At 54.0% G+C, this 14,546-nt stretch overlaps 5 protein-coding genes across 5 annotated transcripts; 2 read left to right on the plus strand and 3 right to left on the minus strand.

Annotated features, from left to right (window-relative positions):
• Nucleotides 1–702: 702 nt before the first annotated feature.
• Nucleotides 703–2,134, minus strand: NCS57_00136300 (uncharacterized protein; the record flags this gene model as incomplete). Its single annotated transcript, XM_053051430.1, has 6 exons — nucleotides 703–812; nucleotides 868–992; nucleotides 1,069–1,344; nucleotides 1,545–1,639; nucleotides 1,693–1,737; nucleotides 1,787–2,134. The coding sequence occupies 6 exons, from the start codon at nucleotides 2,132–2,134 to the stop codon at nucleotides 703–705; spliced, it is 999 nt and encodes a 332-aa protein (XP_052919945.1).
• A 255-nt stretch (nucleotides 2,135–2,389) lies between these two features.
• NCS57_00136400 (uncharacterized protein) lies at nucleotides 2,390–2,869 on the plus strand (the record flags this gene model as incomplete). Its single annotated transcript, XM_053051431.1, has 4 exons — nucleotides 2,390–2,476; nucleotides 2,536–2,607; nucleotides 2,673–2,743; nucleotides 2,800–2,869. Exons 1-4 carry the CDS (start codon nucleotides 2,468–2,470, stop codon nucleotides 2,867–2,869), a joined length of 222 nt encoding a protein of 73 aa, XP_052919946.1. The 5' UTR covers nucleotides 2,390–2,467.
• Nucleotides 2,870–3,124: 255 nt separating this feature from the next.
• NCS57_00136500 (Fe2OG dioxygenase domain-containing protein) lies at nucleotides 3,125–4,344 on the minus strand (the record flags this gene model as incomplete). Its single annotated transcript, XM_053051432.1, has 2 exons — nucleotides 3,125–4,094; nucleotides 4,145–4,344. The coding sequence occupies 2 exons, from the start codon at nucleotides 4,342–4,344 to the stop codon at nucleotides 3,125–3,127; spliced, it is 1,170 nt and encodes a 389-aa protein (XP_052919947.1).
• Nucleotides 4,345–4,930: 586 nt separating this feature from the next.
• NCS57_00136600 (uncharacterized protein) lies at nucleotides 4,931–7,935 on the minus strand (the record flags this gene model as incomplete). Its single annotated transcript, XM_053051433.1, has 3 exons — nucleotides 4,931–6,693; nucleotides 6,745–7,559; nucleotides 7,607–7,935. The coding sequence occupies 3 exons, from the start codon at nucleotides 7,933–7,935 to the stop codon at nucleotides 4,931–4,933; spliced, it is 2,907 nt and encodes a 968-aa protein (XP_052919948.1).
• Nucleotides 7,936–8,198: 263 nt separating this feature from the next.
• NCS57_00136700 (DNA-directed RNA polymerases I, II, and III subunit RPABC5) lies at nucleotides 8,199–8,676 on the plus strand (the record flags this gene model as incomplete). The annotated part of the gene is made up of 4 exons (XM_053051434.1): nucleotides 8,199–8,309; nucleotides 8,365–8,426; nucleotides 8,478–8,564; nucleotides 8,622–8,676. Exons 1-4 carry the CDS (start codon nucleotides 8,274–8,276, stop codon nucleotides 8,674–8,676), a joined length of 240 nt encoding a protein of 79 aa, XP_052919949.1. The 5' UTR covers nucleotides 8,199–8,273.
• Nucleotides 8,677–14,546: the final 5,870 nt, after the last annotated feature.

Raw genomic sequence — 14,546 nt, forward strand, 5'->3', positions numbered from 1 at the left:
TGCTATTAACAGCGAGGCGTACCTTCTGAGCAACCGATCGTCCGTATAGTCAACTAATTGGTTGCAATCGAGACAAGACCAGGGTGAGGGACCTTGGTCTAATTCGCTGAGTTGATACGCCAGTATAGAAGATTGTGTAGCCTGAACAGTCTTTATTACCACAAGCATGGAAAAGCTATCACAAGACTCTCCTTTCTCATCATGCTAAATAATACACAATCATGTTGTTATCATCAGATTTCTTGCTGCCCAACACGACCGTATTCCTCTTACGCAAACTCACCCGGTCTGCTGGGTTGTAAGCGAGCCATCCATCCCTGGAAGCATCAGGTTTAGAGAAAAACGACACAACTTGAACATTCCAGCAAGGGCAAACTGGGCCTTGAAGAGGTTAAAATGCTAACTAATTTCACGTATTAGGTCTGTTCTGATACTCTATTGGCATTCTACAATTCTCGACCAATTGTTTGACATGCTACATTTCACAATCAGGCTCGGTATCACTGGGAAAAGCACGCACTGTGCAACGAAACGCGCCACGTTCCGCCGCTTGTCTTGACTTGGTCCAAACCTGGATTTAGTAGTACAAATGGAGAGCGGTTTCTAGTACTCCCCAACGTGTGGCATTTACGGCTGAGTGGCTTCGCCGTTGTCCAACCGTTTTCGAACGTGGTTATAGTCTGAGCATTCAGATGCGGCAGATTATAGTCCAAAAAACATGGTTCCACGGACAATGTCTTCCCGGATGACGCTAGTAGCTAAGGCGGTCATGAGGAATCTTGCGATGGTGCTGAGATCGACGATGTGTTCAACTAAGATACAGTGTTGGCTGGTTGACAAGGCATGAACTGAAGTCTAACGACTTACTATTAACGCCGAGCGCGTTGGACGAAATAGTGACTCTAATCGGGTGCACATCAACACAACCAGGCGTGTTGGCGGAAGGTAAACCAAAGTCTAGATGGGGTGGTTTGCGGACCAGTTTCTCGCCCCTGACGGAGGACACTAACAGGAAGAGTCAACTTCCATCCATGTAGTTGGTGGAAAGATATGCGTCGATATTCTCACCTCCTCTGAGTGATACTCAACCTAGCTCCATCAGGGAACGTTATTGTGGACTCCCTTTCGTCATCTGGTGCCTGAGCCTCCAGATCCTGATAGCTCACTTCATGCTCATCAGAATCCGTTTCAAGCTCAAGATGGACGCTCCTGCGGTCAATTGCCTCGTACTCTTCGATTGAGAAATATTCGCCACCTCCATGACAGCAGTACTTGGTGCTGCACTCGCAAGTTGATTCTTTGCTCAAGACCATGTCGTTCGAGTCGCGGAGATCATCCTCTTCGCTACCATACTCAACACTGCGTCTCCTCGACAAGGCGGGATTCAGCAACGCCAGCCATAATAGTTCCGAATCCTCCCCGTCTCACCCTCTACTCCCATCTCAGTAATATCCATGTCGGGCCAATGCCAGGCAAATGGCAGCAGCGGCCCTCGAATACCAAGCCGCATCCAGAACCTGTCATCCCCTTCTTCATTCTCATACGAGTTCTTAGTCATGACCTTGACGTAAAGATCATACTGAGCGCGGTTAAAGCTCTTGTTGGCTCTGTCTACCTGAAGGAAGTGGTCTATGCCCTGCTGGTCGAACATAAGACAGATGCAAAATCTGCCCATTTTGATGCCACGCTGACCTTGTGGTTATAGATGCCCAGCGACCAAGGCGTCAAACCGTCTACCTAATTCATCAGGGGTTGCTCCATCTAATGTAGCTGCATCTTGTATGACATCGCAGTAGAATCGTCGAGCTAGTTCCTCATTGGGGCGAGGATCAAAAGGCTCTTGGCCAGGCTCATGGGGTCCTGATAGGTCATCAAAGACGTACTCGCGTGCGAGTTGGTTGAGCTCCTCGACGGCTCTGGCAAACCTCTCATCTGAATCAGGCGTGTAGATAGTACGGAATATGGTGAAGCCCCATGTATACGGACGGTCATGGAAGTGTGACTGCTGGTTGAGAAGCCTGAGCATCTGTCGTACCCACCTCCGGCCTTCATGATTTATGCGTAAATGGGGAGGAGCAATCGCAGCAGGTAGGAAGTCAAGCAAATATTTAGAAATAGGGCCAAAATCTTCCATGATGATTCGGTATGAGTGTGAGTTGAAAGGGAGTGCGTGGGTGGATGGTGGTGATTGTGTTGCTATCACAGGGAAAACACGCACTGTGCGACGAAACGTGCCATGTTCCGGAACGGTCGAGACCCTTAAGCGACCTAACGGGAGAAGGAGAACGGAGGAAAAAAAAAAAGGTGCCATTTATAGATAACGGCCCGTGCAAAAAGTCAGAGGAAAGAATAAATGGTTGGTCCCCCTCCGTTTTCCGTTTAAAATCCCATCTTACATTCTTCAACACCGCCAGTAAAAAAAAAAACCTCTACCTTTCGGTCTTACACTACCACACACGTCGCAATCATGGGTAACGTATGTTAATCGTCCATTAGAGAGGTAAATAGCATCCCAAGACTGACTGGGAAATACAGGGTGCCAAGGCTCAGCAGAAGCGCGAGCGCGCTCAGAAGGAGGGCAAGACTGCCAAGTCCCAGCTCAAGGTGGTGAGTCTACCATGTTCCTCTCGTCTCAAAGTCCTCTGTTCGAATACTGATCCTCTCGGAAACAGAACAAGCAGGCTTGCGACATCCAGTGCCAGGTCTGCAAGTCTACCTTCCTCAAGACCACCAAGGGTCCCGCGTATGTCCCCCACGATACTCCCTCCCGAGTTGACCGATCTAACAACTTAACTTTAGTCTCGCCGAGCACGCCGAGAACAAGCACAGCAAGACGCTGACCGAGTGCTTCCCTACCTATGAGCAGTAATCGTGCTCTCGACGAAACGAGCCTTATCAGAGCAAAACGATTAGGCGTACAAAGGGAACACATTTGGGAGCATTTTAGCGAAGCGAGGCGTACTTGTGTTGTTGTGGTGTGATAGAACAAGGGGGAGAGCAAAGACTGGGAACACGGAGATGATGTGACGAGAAACTCACGACGGAAATGCTTTTACATGGTTCTTTTGATTCGCTTGCTATGATTCCACGGAGAGATAACTTTCTCCCCCTCCATGCCTGCCACTTAATGAGCCTCCACGGCCTGGGGAGGTGTCTCGACCACCAGCGCAGCCTCCTCCCGCTGCTTCTTGGCCCTTGCCTGCTCCTCGCGGATCCCAGCGAGAATATCCGGGTACCAGCGCTCGCCGACGTCCTGGTGACTCTTGACGCGGTTGCGCAGTGTCGCCTCACCCAGCGTCTTTGAAACGCCTCCAGCGCGGAACGTAAACTCGACATCGTCGATACGGCCGCCGTTGCGCTCCACGATTTGCCGGCGCTGCTCCCTCACGCTCTCCGGCACGCGGCCAACGCCCACCTTCTCTAGGTCCTCAAACTCGGCGTCCATTCGCACGCCCTGGAAGAAGGGGATGGAGAAGCGGGCTCCTGAGCCAGCGGCCGGCGAGAGCACGCGGTGCGTCGTCGAAACGCAGACTCCCTGCGTCAGAGCTTCAAGACCCTGCCCGATGGCGACAACGAGCGTCCCTGGGATGGGTTCGCAGTCGATCCACTCTCCGCGGACGTTCTGCACCTGCAGCCCCTTGTGGGAAGTTGCTTGGAGGAGGTAGCTCGTGAGCATGCTGTCCTTGTGCGGTCCGACACCCTGACCCTGCGCGTCACCCCCGTGGCCGAGCTCGGCGAGGTCCGGGTACTTGACGATCTTGAGCTTATGCTGCTGGTCAGCGTCAAAGTACTTGGAAAAGGCATCGCTGGGGAGCTCGATGGCCTCGGCGATGAGGGAGGTGAAGTAGATGGAGATGTCGCCCATGCGGTTCATGTAGTCCGTGTAGGTGCTCCGAAACCCGGGGATAGACTCTTCGGCGGGCCATTGGTTGGGTGCCAGTAGGTTCCTGTACAGAGGGGAGCCTTCCTTGGGGATGGGGTGCTCTGTTGAGAGGTCAATCTGCTCGCGGTGGTCAATCTCTCCAGCCGTGATTTCAGCCGAGAGGCGAGAGTAGCCCAAGAATGACGGGGCATTCTTCATCTCGATCTTGAGCCTGGTTAGGTGTTAGTTCTCATAAACTCTTCAAGTAGAAACAAGACTTACTTTTCCTCTTCAGGAATATCAAAGAATCCCTTGCCCAGATCAATGACCTTCTGAAACACCTCATCGGGAATGCCGACGTTCTTGAGATACAGGAAGCCAACCTCCATCAGCGCATGGCGGAGCTCCTTTAGGAACCCAGGCTTGGTAGCCGGATCCCGAGCCGCAGCCAGGTCCAGGATTGGGATAGAAGTAAACGACATGGCCGAGTTACAGTGGTAGATGGGCAAGATCGACAACGGGTTTTAGAAGCTTAAAGTGCCGGCTGACAACGGATGCAATTTGTTGATTTGTAACTTGGTATCTTGGTCTTGTCTTGTCTCGCAAAATAAGTAATAAAAAAAAGATAGGTAAGTAGCCAAGATAAACTCGCCCATCCATCTCATCCCATCACCTCATCGCGCCATGGCGCAATTGGTCCACCAGGACACACCTTTTTCTCTTCCTGCTTCTTCTCTCGTCCTCTCGTCTCCTCTCCCCGCACCTTGCAGTGTATCCACGACCGACCCGATTCCCGGTTCCCGGTTCCGCCGATGGATGCCGGGTGGCGTCTGGTTGGTGATTGCTTCCCTCCAGCCCGGGATGCCGATTTCGGTAATGATGTTACATCTGCACATGTTGCGTCTTGTCTTGTGTCTGTCCGTCTTCAATCAACCCTGCTCAACGCCGACGCCGGCAATGCGATGCCTGACAACCCAGAGATCGGGATTCTTCAACCAGACCACGTCTAGTATAATACATTGGGCTTGGCAAAATGGCCCACTTCACCCTCGTATATATCCTGTCTTATCATGAAGCCGAGAGAGGCTTTGTCGCGAGCAGGCCCGTAACCTTGTAGAACATGTCCTCAATCGGAGGTGCGGCGAACGCAGGAGCAGCATCAAAGATATCTGCCAAGTGCTGCTGGTTGATGACGCTGTGGTGAATATCGTCGTCTTCCATCTCCACATCCTCGGCTTCGACTTCGCCTTCAGCCTCGGCCTCGTCGTCACTCGCCATCTCCTCATCCTCATCAATGAGAGCAACCTTGCCACCGCCGTTTAGCTCAGTGCCTTCAAGGCGCAGGTCCTCTAGAGGCTGAACAGTGGCGAGGGACGAGGGGTCGGATCCCTCCGCAACTACCCACACCTGAGCCGCATCGTCAAGAGCAATGAAACCGCTTGTGTCAGGGGCAGATACCAGGCTCACAACCCTTTGAGGTGTGCTGCGCACCAACAAGGGCTCTGTCTCTTCAGGCTCAAACACGGCCAGGAGGGAGCCCTCGCTCGCTGGCAGAGCAAGAGCAAAGTGCCCAGAGGTGTGATCAACGGCGAGTTGAAGCAGCTCGTTGGCCTGTAGTGATTCGGGCATCACAATACCGTAGCGAAGCTCATCGCTCACGACATCGTAGACCCGCAGCTCATCAGACAGAATGACGACAAATGGCGAAAGGGCGCGAATAGACCGCAACTGACCCTTCCATTGACCTTCAAGTGTCTTGACCACCTCGCCAGATGCAGCGTCAATTACATAGACTGAGCCAGAGCCAGCCGTTCCGAAAGCCACGAAAAGGGTTGAGCCGTCTTCTGAAAAGGCAATGCTTCCCTGAGGCTCGTACTTGGCGGATGAGTCGGGGATGTCGACGGTGCCGTCTGGGGACACGCCGTCACCCACAGCAATCACTTGCGAGCAGCTCCAGGTAAAGACCTCCCGGCCGTTGGGGCCCTTCACGAGAATGCCATTCTGAGACCTCGTCTTGGGGCGCCACAGGCGGACTGAGCCATCAGTGCCGATAGTCGCAAAGCATGTCGAGACGGGGTTCGACGCCAAATCAAGAACCGCCTCGTTACGGCTTGTAGCATGAGGCGCGTTGATCCTGGAAACAAGAGCGATCTGCTCCTCACCCTTTCGCGCCTCCCAGAACTTCAGGTAGACTTCTCTTCGCTCATGGATGAACTGGTCTTTCATATCGCTGAGGACATTATCCACGTCTCGTGATGAGGGTTCCCAGGTGTCCACGCTAGCAAGCCACTCTCCGTCAGCCGAGAATGCGATATGGGTGATGAGGGGCTCGCCAATGGGGTGACCCTTGTTGGTGATGTTGACGTCTGTGGGTTGAGTGCGAGCTAGGGCTTGCTGCGAAACACTTCGGAAGGACTCGAGGTCGAATGTCTGCAGCAAAGGGGCAGAGAACCCTCCCGCAAGAGTAGCCTGACGACCGTTTCCAACACAAACGTGCAATCTTGAGTGGTCGGATGGGTTAATGGCAGCCGGGATCGGCCGTTGGACACCTTCAGGGGCTTTCCACGTTCGCTGAACCAATTGATCCTTGGGCGTCGAGACATTGACAGCAGCCGACTGAATGCCAGCAACGTATGCTGTTGGCTTCATCTCGGCGGTTGAAATGATCATGGCCGAGTTATCGTCAAGGTGGACGGCGTAGGCTGATCCATTCGAGGAAACGGTGATGTTCTCAACACAGCCAGAAAGATGCGGCAGGAAGTCCTTCCTTCCAGTGTCCATCTGCCATAGCACCAGAGCATTTTCGGAACCTCCTGAGATCATGTAGTGGCCTATGAAAGTCAGTATGAGCAGGTGCAGCTACGCTATTTCGAAACACATACCATCTCGTGACCATTTCACCGCATGCACAGCTCTTCGATGCCAGTGGAAGTTTTGTGCTTGAATGGGCTCCTTATCAGAACCGGACTTGGCAAGGGCCTGGCTTCGAGCCAGGGCGTCGCGATAGAGATAGATGGAACCGCGGGCGCCACCAACAATAATGTCGAGCACAGGCGCAGTCTCCTGTCGCGCCTTTCTTCCTCCTGTCGCTGGCCTGGGGTACACTCTGAGGTCGAGGGCGGTAACGAGGTCCGGGACATCGAAGGTGTAGATCTCATACTCCAAGGCCGCCAGGTTGTCAAATTGAGGCTGGGAAGGGACGCCAAAGAAGAGGCGATCGTTGAATCCACCGACCAGGACCTGGCCGTCATCGCTCGCTTCCAGCAGTTGCAGGCCGTTACCCGACTTCTTCATCGCCAAGACAACCTTGGGTTCAGACTCCGCCTTGACATTTGCTGAGTATGCGACAACCTCTATCCGTCCGGGCTTATCCGACTCGGCAACAAGAACGAGTTCCTGTGCCTTTCCAGAGATGTTCTTCGTCAAGACCACCAGAGCGTTGGCAGTTCGGGATCGCGTTTGGAACGACACGGGGGTCTTTGAGCTTGTCCAGTCGACGTGGAACACATGGCCATCGGAGCATGCGACCCAGATGATATTCGAGTCTTGCTTTGACTGCCGCATTGCGACAATGTGGGTAGGCGCCGTGGCCTTTTGTTCTGACGAGTCGGCTGCGGTGATTGGGATTCGGCGCACAAGCAAGGAGTCGGCTGCCGAGTACACCTGGATCGAGGTGTTGTAGGCGATGATAAGATGTCTATAAAAGTTAGCCAAGCCAATTTCAGTGGCACCTGATGAACTCACTGTTCATCTTCGGTCAGGATAGGGTCGATATCGAGCATCCTGCCACCCATGGGCTTGGAGACGCGCCATCCTGCCTCAGCATTGTCGAATTGTCGGACAATCTCGAGCTCCCTGGATCCAGGAGCCTCCAGAGCTCCTGCGAGCCCATCCAGCTCAGCTACGACGCCATTCGCGCTGGTCAATTCACTGGCATCCGACTTGCGCCCATTGGCCTTGTTCAACTTCCGCTCAGCTCTGAGGCGCTTCGATCTCGAGTCGTTCTCATTCAGGTCCCGCTTGCGCTTCTTGGTCGGATCGAGTTTCGTCCGGGGACTCTTGTGGCCAGCCATTTTCGCCACCTCTTCCTGTCTGCACAGTCGAGACAGATATCGAGTGTTGCTCTCGCGACGGACAATAAGATGTTATTGCGAGGTAGTTTGTCCAGGGAAAAGGCGCCTGCCTGTGCATCTGCTGGGAGTTCGCAGAAATTTTGGTCCCGCTTTGGTGAACTTTTTGTTGCTGATAAGATAAGCCGGCCTCCGGACAAACGTCGGAAGGTAGAATTTATTTTCAAACTCGGGAACGACGCCAAAGAATCGCGAGCTTTCTCCAAGACGCATCCATCACCTTTGTCGCAAATCTTCTCGAGACAGCCATCGTTGCCGCGCAACTTTATCACAAAGCCAAGATGATTATTCCCATCCGTTGCTTCTCCTGCGGAAAGGTGACTAGCCCTCCGGCATCACGTTACTCGAGCGACCTACTGACTAATTGTTTAGGTCACTGGCGACCTTTGGGAGCGTTACCTTCAACTGATCGCAGATCCCCGAAAGACCGATGGGTACGGCAAATCCTATGGCGCAATCTAATAGAGGCTAACACACGTATTCAGTGACGCTATGGACGAGCTCGGTCTGAAGCGATACTGCTGCCGCCGCATGATCATGACCCACGTTGATCTTATCGAGAAGCTTCTCAAGTACGACAACACCACCGAGACAATATGATTGCCAGCCTGATACTGACATGTTTTTAGGTACACACCTGATGGCCGAAACGAGAAGAAGCAGCGTCTCAACGAGAACGAATAAGGCCCGCCCTTGACAATGGAACATAAAGATCGTGCATGGTTTGGCGTTAATGGAATTTAAACAAGTACCTCGTTTGGATGGCGTATGGAAGACTTCGCGTTGAAAGGGCTAGAGCACGCGAGTACTCTTAATTCACAGTGTCTTACCCAAACGTGCTCGAGATGCCCAGGTGCACTACACCCATTAACTCTCTTGGGGCGTCATCTGCACCCAACTCGCTTCTTTGTATGGCGAATCGATATGACCAGTCAACAAGAACCCTCGAGTGAGGTTGATGATCTGAGCGAGGAGCCATGATTGCTTATTACTTGGCGGATAGGTTACTTTTGCACCTCCCCAAGTCTCCCCCACCACCCCCGTCAAGGCCTGTGCGCAAAGAGCGGTGGACAAGCGCCTGCGACAAGAGAGAACAAAGGGGATGGGCAGACATCATGCGCATGAAGTAACGCTTAGGAGATGGAGCCAACAAGCTTCTTCGCTTAACAGAACCAGCGATGCAGCCTTGCATATCGAAAATCTCACCTGACCGAGCAACACCGGCCGTGACAAGTCTCGTATCGATCCGGCCTGTTGGTGTTGGCCGAGGCCCTCTCTAGGAGCCTCCCTGGTAATTCACGCGAAGACTGTTGGCCGAACCATGTTAAACAGCAGGCTTGTAGAAAATCTCGCTGCAGGCCAACAACTCCGCACCGCAAGCCAAACGATTCGCCGATCCAGACTGTCGGAGACGCAAAAGGCCCGAGTTCACAGACACATCAGCAGAATCGTCTCATTGCAGGGCTCGGCATTTTCGGACCAACCTTCTCACAGGAAGGCCATGTCCGGGTTACCGAGTGTTGTGTGTCAGTAGAGACGCCTGATGGCAGGGTATACAACTCTCGATGAGGGCTCGGTGACTGACCAACACCAAGGATGAGCCGGGATGCCACCCCATAACCAGAAACTGGGACTCCTGCAGAGTCTGAACACCATGTACTTCCCTAGACCAGGCCATAGGGCAGACCAGTTGGTGTGCCAAGTTTGAGGAAGAGACGTGGAACAGAGCATTGAGGCTGAACTTGTTCACAACCAATGCGGAACGCGACCGACATTTGAGGCCAGCCACTCAGTTTCCAGCCCTAATACACCTAGACCAGTCAGCCTATCCAACGTGTCGGGTCATCCTCTGAAGAGTGAGCACTTGGAAGTTGGTCTGGTTAACACCAAAGGCGGGCGAGATTTGCCATTGGTTGTGATTGGTTGTGACAAGGATACAGTAGTATCCTTCTCAACCGTCTCATTTGCCAAGATGCAATCAAGACAACCGGCTCTGGCAATACCTGATGGTGTTATAGAGCCAACAATTCTCCCCTGTACCCTCTGATACTGGACAGTCAAGACCACTCCACAGCTCAGCAAGACAGATTGCTGTGTCTGGGTGGTCAGACGAGTTGCTGAAAGCGGGCAACAACCGCGCACTTGAACAAGCGGCATGAGCCATCCCGCCGATCCAGCACGATGTTTTTGCTAGGGCCAACAACGAGACGGCAACCGTGCCATAAGAAGTTGGCTTAAGCCGTCGGGTCGGGTTGCACGACGCAGCAATATGCGATACCGCGTCAATCGAATGGGGTTGGGATGTCAGGCCGCGCCGGCGCTTAAGCATGCAATGCACTTTCAACTCCGCCCTCTGCTCAGATCCTTCCTTCATCGCCATGGCCTCGGCCGCGTCAGTTGCACTCTTGCCCCGGACTTTTAGCTCGAAATGTTCAACGGGCCGGCCAAGGAACTCGGAGCATGTGCCTCGACGGAACCATCATGTTGCAGCGTGCTCGATATGTCGATGAGCAGGCATCTTGGGTAACATTCAAGCTTCGGTGCCTCTTTTGCTGTGGATCCCGGGACCCATCCCGGAAGGAAGAAGAATCACGCCTCAGCCCCGTCTGTGTAGGTTGAAGAAGGGATCGAGAAAGGCACCCGAATTCGAAAGAACCAGGAAGCAAGCTTCCTGGGAGAGCGAACCCATGGAGTCTCCAAGGGTACACTACAAGCTGGCCAACGGGCTGTCGTCCCCGCACCGCCTGGATGGGATGGAATCGTTAGAGCGGTTCCGACAGTCTGTCTAGCGCTGTGATAGCTGAAACGACGCAGCAGGCATAGGAGCTGTCACCACGCTAAAATGGCTCCTGGGACAAGAATCCTAGCCAAGTCTCTCTCCAAGTTGACATGGATAATGGGAGGACTAGAGGATAATCCGCCAACAAGCCCTGGATTTTGAGCCCTTTCACTTGAGAATTGCGGTCGAAAGACTGTTGATCAAAAGCAATGATGGATGCCAGACTCTCGGGCGTTTCCGCAGACGCATGGATATTCTGGACGTCAACAGTGCGTTCCGCGCCGAAAGCGGAAGCACCCTTCTCGATCACCTTGAGCCACAAAGAAGCAAAGTGACAGAAAGAACGAGGCTCCAGACAAGACTGTGGCCATGAACACCATTTACGTAAATCAACAATCTCCATGTCGCTTCGACACTGAGAAGCAGGCTGAACGCCGTCCCAGCCTGCTGAAAGCCACTCAAAGCCAATATCGGATTCAAGGCGCACAGCCAAGAGAGCGCGCTGGGCGCTCCAACAAGGGAAGGGACTTTGCGTCACGGAGGCCGCTCTGCGGCCCCGGCTAGTGGGACCACCGGTTTGTTTTAGCGTTGCTAAAGCCGCCGGGACCAGACTGCTGGGATCGAAGAAGCTAATCGCTGACTGGCCCGTCTGGCAATCTGGTGGCGCCCCTGCGCGCCCAGGGCGTTTACCAGCACAATCGACAAGTCCCAGAGTGTGGGATTTCGGATGGGACCTGCGCCCGGACTCGCTCTCGAAGGAAGTGGAGGGAGGGAGGTCGCTCCTCCGGCGGCCAGACCAGACCGGACATGGCGGGCTGAGTTGCTCCCAAAACGAAACAACAAAGAGCAACCATCGATCATGGTTTGGATGGCCACTAGGGCACGGCTTCGGATTCAGGTGGCCCGAGATCACAACAATGCCTGCATGATGGAAGGTTTGAACACAACCAACATGCCTCCATTCAGGCTTCGTATGATGAAAACCTTGGAAACCTCGGCCGACTGGGCCGTCAACAAACAGATGGATGACACGCTATGCAGAGTAACGATATGTTGGTTGTCGACGTGCAAAGTTGCCATGGTCACACCGTTAGACCTGCATTCGTCTCAACATCGGGCTCTAGAATGCATCCTGCGGGTGGCATCCGTGCCGAATACAGGCTGATTGGGATAGGGCGGGCTGAGGTCGGTTGTCGATCATTGGGATGGAGAGTTGAGTGTCACATTCCGTGCCGTCGATGCTGTGCAGCAGGCTGTGGCACATGGCATTGACAAAGGGAACGCTTCGCCTGCCAGCCCGACAGCCTGCTTGCCTGTTGTGCTGCGCAGAGGGCTCGGTGCCGTGCGTGTTTGGATGCATCCTCGGCCAAGTCCTGCCTACATCAGACTTTGAGATCCACTGAGCATGGCAATTGGGTGGGCTGCAACTCGTTGGCGGAAGCGATGGGGTGGGGGACTGCGGAGGACTGGCCAGTCCCACCGTGAGTTAAGCGCCGACGCCTGTCCCTTTTGATGCAGCCCCACGGGTTAGGAGGCCACGCCCATCCCCCTCGACGAGCCTGCCGGGGTTTGACTGGCCCGTTGCTGGCGGTGGGCGCCTGGGGATGTTCTCTTGTATCCGTCAAGCATGTGTGTTGATGGGCGCAAAGTAACGCGAAGCTGAGCACCCGCAGATCCGAAGTCAGTGAGTCAATGGGTAGACGAAAGGAGTCTTACGAGAGGGAGGGCAGGTAGACGGAGAGGCATAGACTGACGAGATGAGAGTCCAACGATGACGGTGAAAGAAAGATCCATGACAGATAATATGATGGGTGTTAAGTTAGCCCTCAGGTACGCACTCACCAACTGTAAGTCAGCAGGTCTTGGGATGGGGAAAGATTGAGATCCAGAAGTAAGGCAGGTACTAGCAGGGATGGGCCTCCCGTCCTCTGATCCGTTCGTCCAAGCCTGATGCTCCAGGGCTCCTTCCGTCAACGGCGATGATCACGTTCTAAGCGTTTTCGGTGTACTTGCCCTCGGTACTGGTACTGGATGTATGGCTTGGGTCATTATCAGTGTTTTTTCTTTTTGGTCAGCTTGAAAGTGCAATTCAACATTCAACAACCCATGCTTGTCTCAGTTGGGCACAATTGATTCAGCTCGTTCTTCCTCGCGAGGACACCCGTTGAGCCTCCACCTATCCCGTACACGGTAGGTAGGTAAGCAGTCAAGAGAAGGTTGCATCGACGACACCCTACTTATCCCGCCAAGGACAACACCAGAGGCAAGGCAGCCGGGTAGAAAGGGGGACATTGACGTTAGCCGCTCCAGCCATCCATCCCGTCGAGTCGATGTAATTCCGCCCTGAACTCGTGCCCTTCGAGTAGGTGTTCTACCGTGTACTACACCCCAACACAACTGACTTTGGGTTGCCGCTATTGTTCTGGCACAAGCCATCTTCTCCTGGCCTCTCTCTTCTCAATGATACACAACTAGTTGGGTTCGTATCCATCCTAACTTGGCCGAGTGTCGAGTTCAGAAAAGCAAGAATTGGCTTTCGACAGAACACCAGGCAACATGTTCCCCTTCTGGCCCCCAACTTCTCTCTGACTTCCATCCGTACTTCTCTCACTCAAACCTACGCCCGACTGCTTGTCGATCCACTGCTGGTCCACCCCCGAGTCGGCAGCAGCACGCAGCTCGAGGTGGCTCTTCTGGCTGGGGGTCTGTCACAAGTCGACTCTTAGCCGCAGAGCCCCTCCGCTCCGCTACCAGCTCGCTCCGTCCCCGTCCATACCCACACATCCCATATTCCATCCGCCAGGGCACGCCCCCATTCATGATCCCCCCCGTCTTTTCCACCCTCGTCCCTCTTCCCTCGGTCCTTGACGATTGGTATTTCCAGTTTGTCGGGTTGTCCTTGCTGATCTGTGCAATCCAGTAAGCCGTCTCTCCCCGGTCACCAAGGGTTTCTTGACAGCAAAAGCAACCTGAACTTGAAGGGGAACCGAAACTTTTGTTGCTCAACATCCATCGCGCCTCTGCGTCTCTTTTGTTTCCCACTGGCCGCGCCAACAATCGCGTCCCGACAAGCGCAGGCCGCAGCTCCGGCCTCCACCAGAATAACACACACACACACACACGCACACACATCTCATGGCAGCAAGGTAGCCGGCCTGACCCAAAGCCAGCTACTCGCAGGTGCCAAGGGTAAGATCACCAGAGGTCGTGGTTGGTACTGCGGTTCCCATAGCTCACTGCATTGACAGTAACAAAAGCTACCTCCATTGCTGCAGCACCCTTGCCAACAGGGCTGGGGTGTCCCATCGACAAGGGACCTTGGCTATTGACCCCTGTCAAATTGGCGTCTGCCTGCCTGAGTCCGTCGCTGCAACCGCCCGCTCCAGCTTTTGGCTCGGCCTGGTTCTTTAAACCTCCCGCCCTCCATTCTGTCCATCCTCTGCTTCTCGCCTCGACCTCCCGGTGAGCTGGTTTCCCGTTCCGACAACTGAGGTGCTTGCTTCGTTTCTGGAAGCTCTCTGAGCCCTCACTTCAACATTGGTGTCTTGCTTAGCCGCTCTGAGCTTTGCGATTCTTCTCCTCTCCCGCATTGCCTTTTTGGAAGCATCGGCGCAAACCATCCGACCTTGGGACACCCATATCCCACGGGCCTCCTCCCGGCCGCACGACCGCCGACCACCGACCGACCAACACCACACCTCCTCGTTCCACTGCCACGATAGCTATCCCACGTCTTGGGTCTTTCTTCTTCCAAGACTGGGTCATCGTTCAACCT

This window comes from Fusarium keratoplasticum, chromosome 1 (genome assembly GCF_025433545.1).
Source record: "Fusarium keratoplasticum isolate Fu6.1 chromosome 1, whole genome shotgun sequence".
In the NCBI taxonomy this organism is placed as follows: domain Eukaryota; kingdom Fungi; phylum Ascomycota; class Sordariomycetes; order Hypocreales; family Nectriaceae; genus Fusarium; species Fusarium keratoplasticum.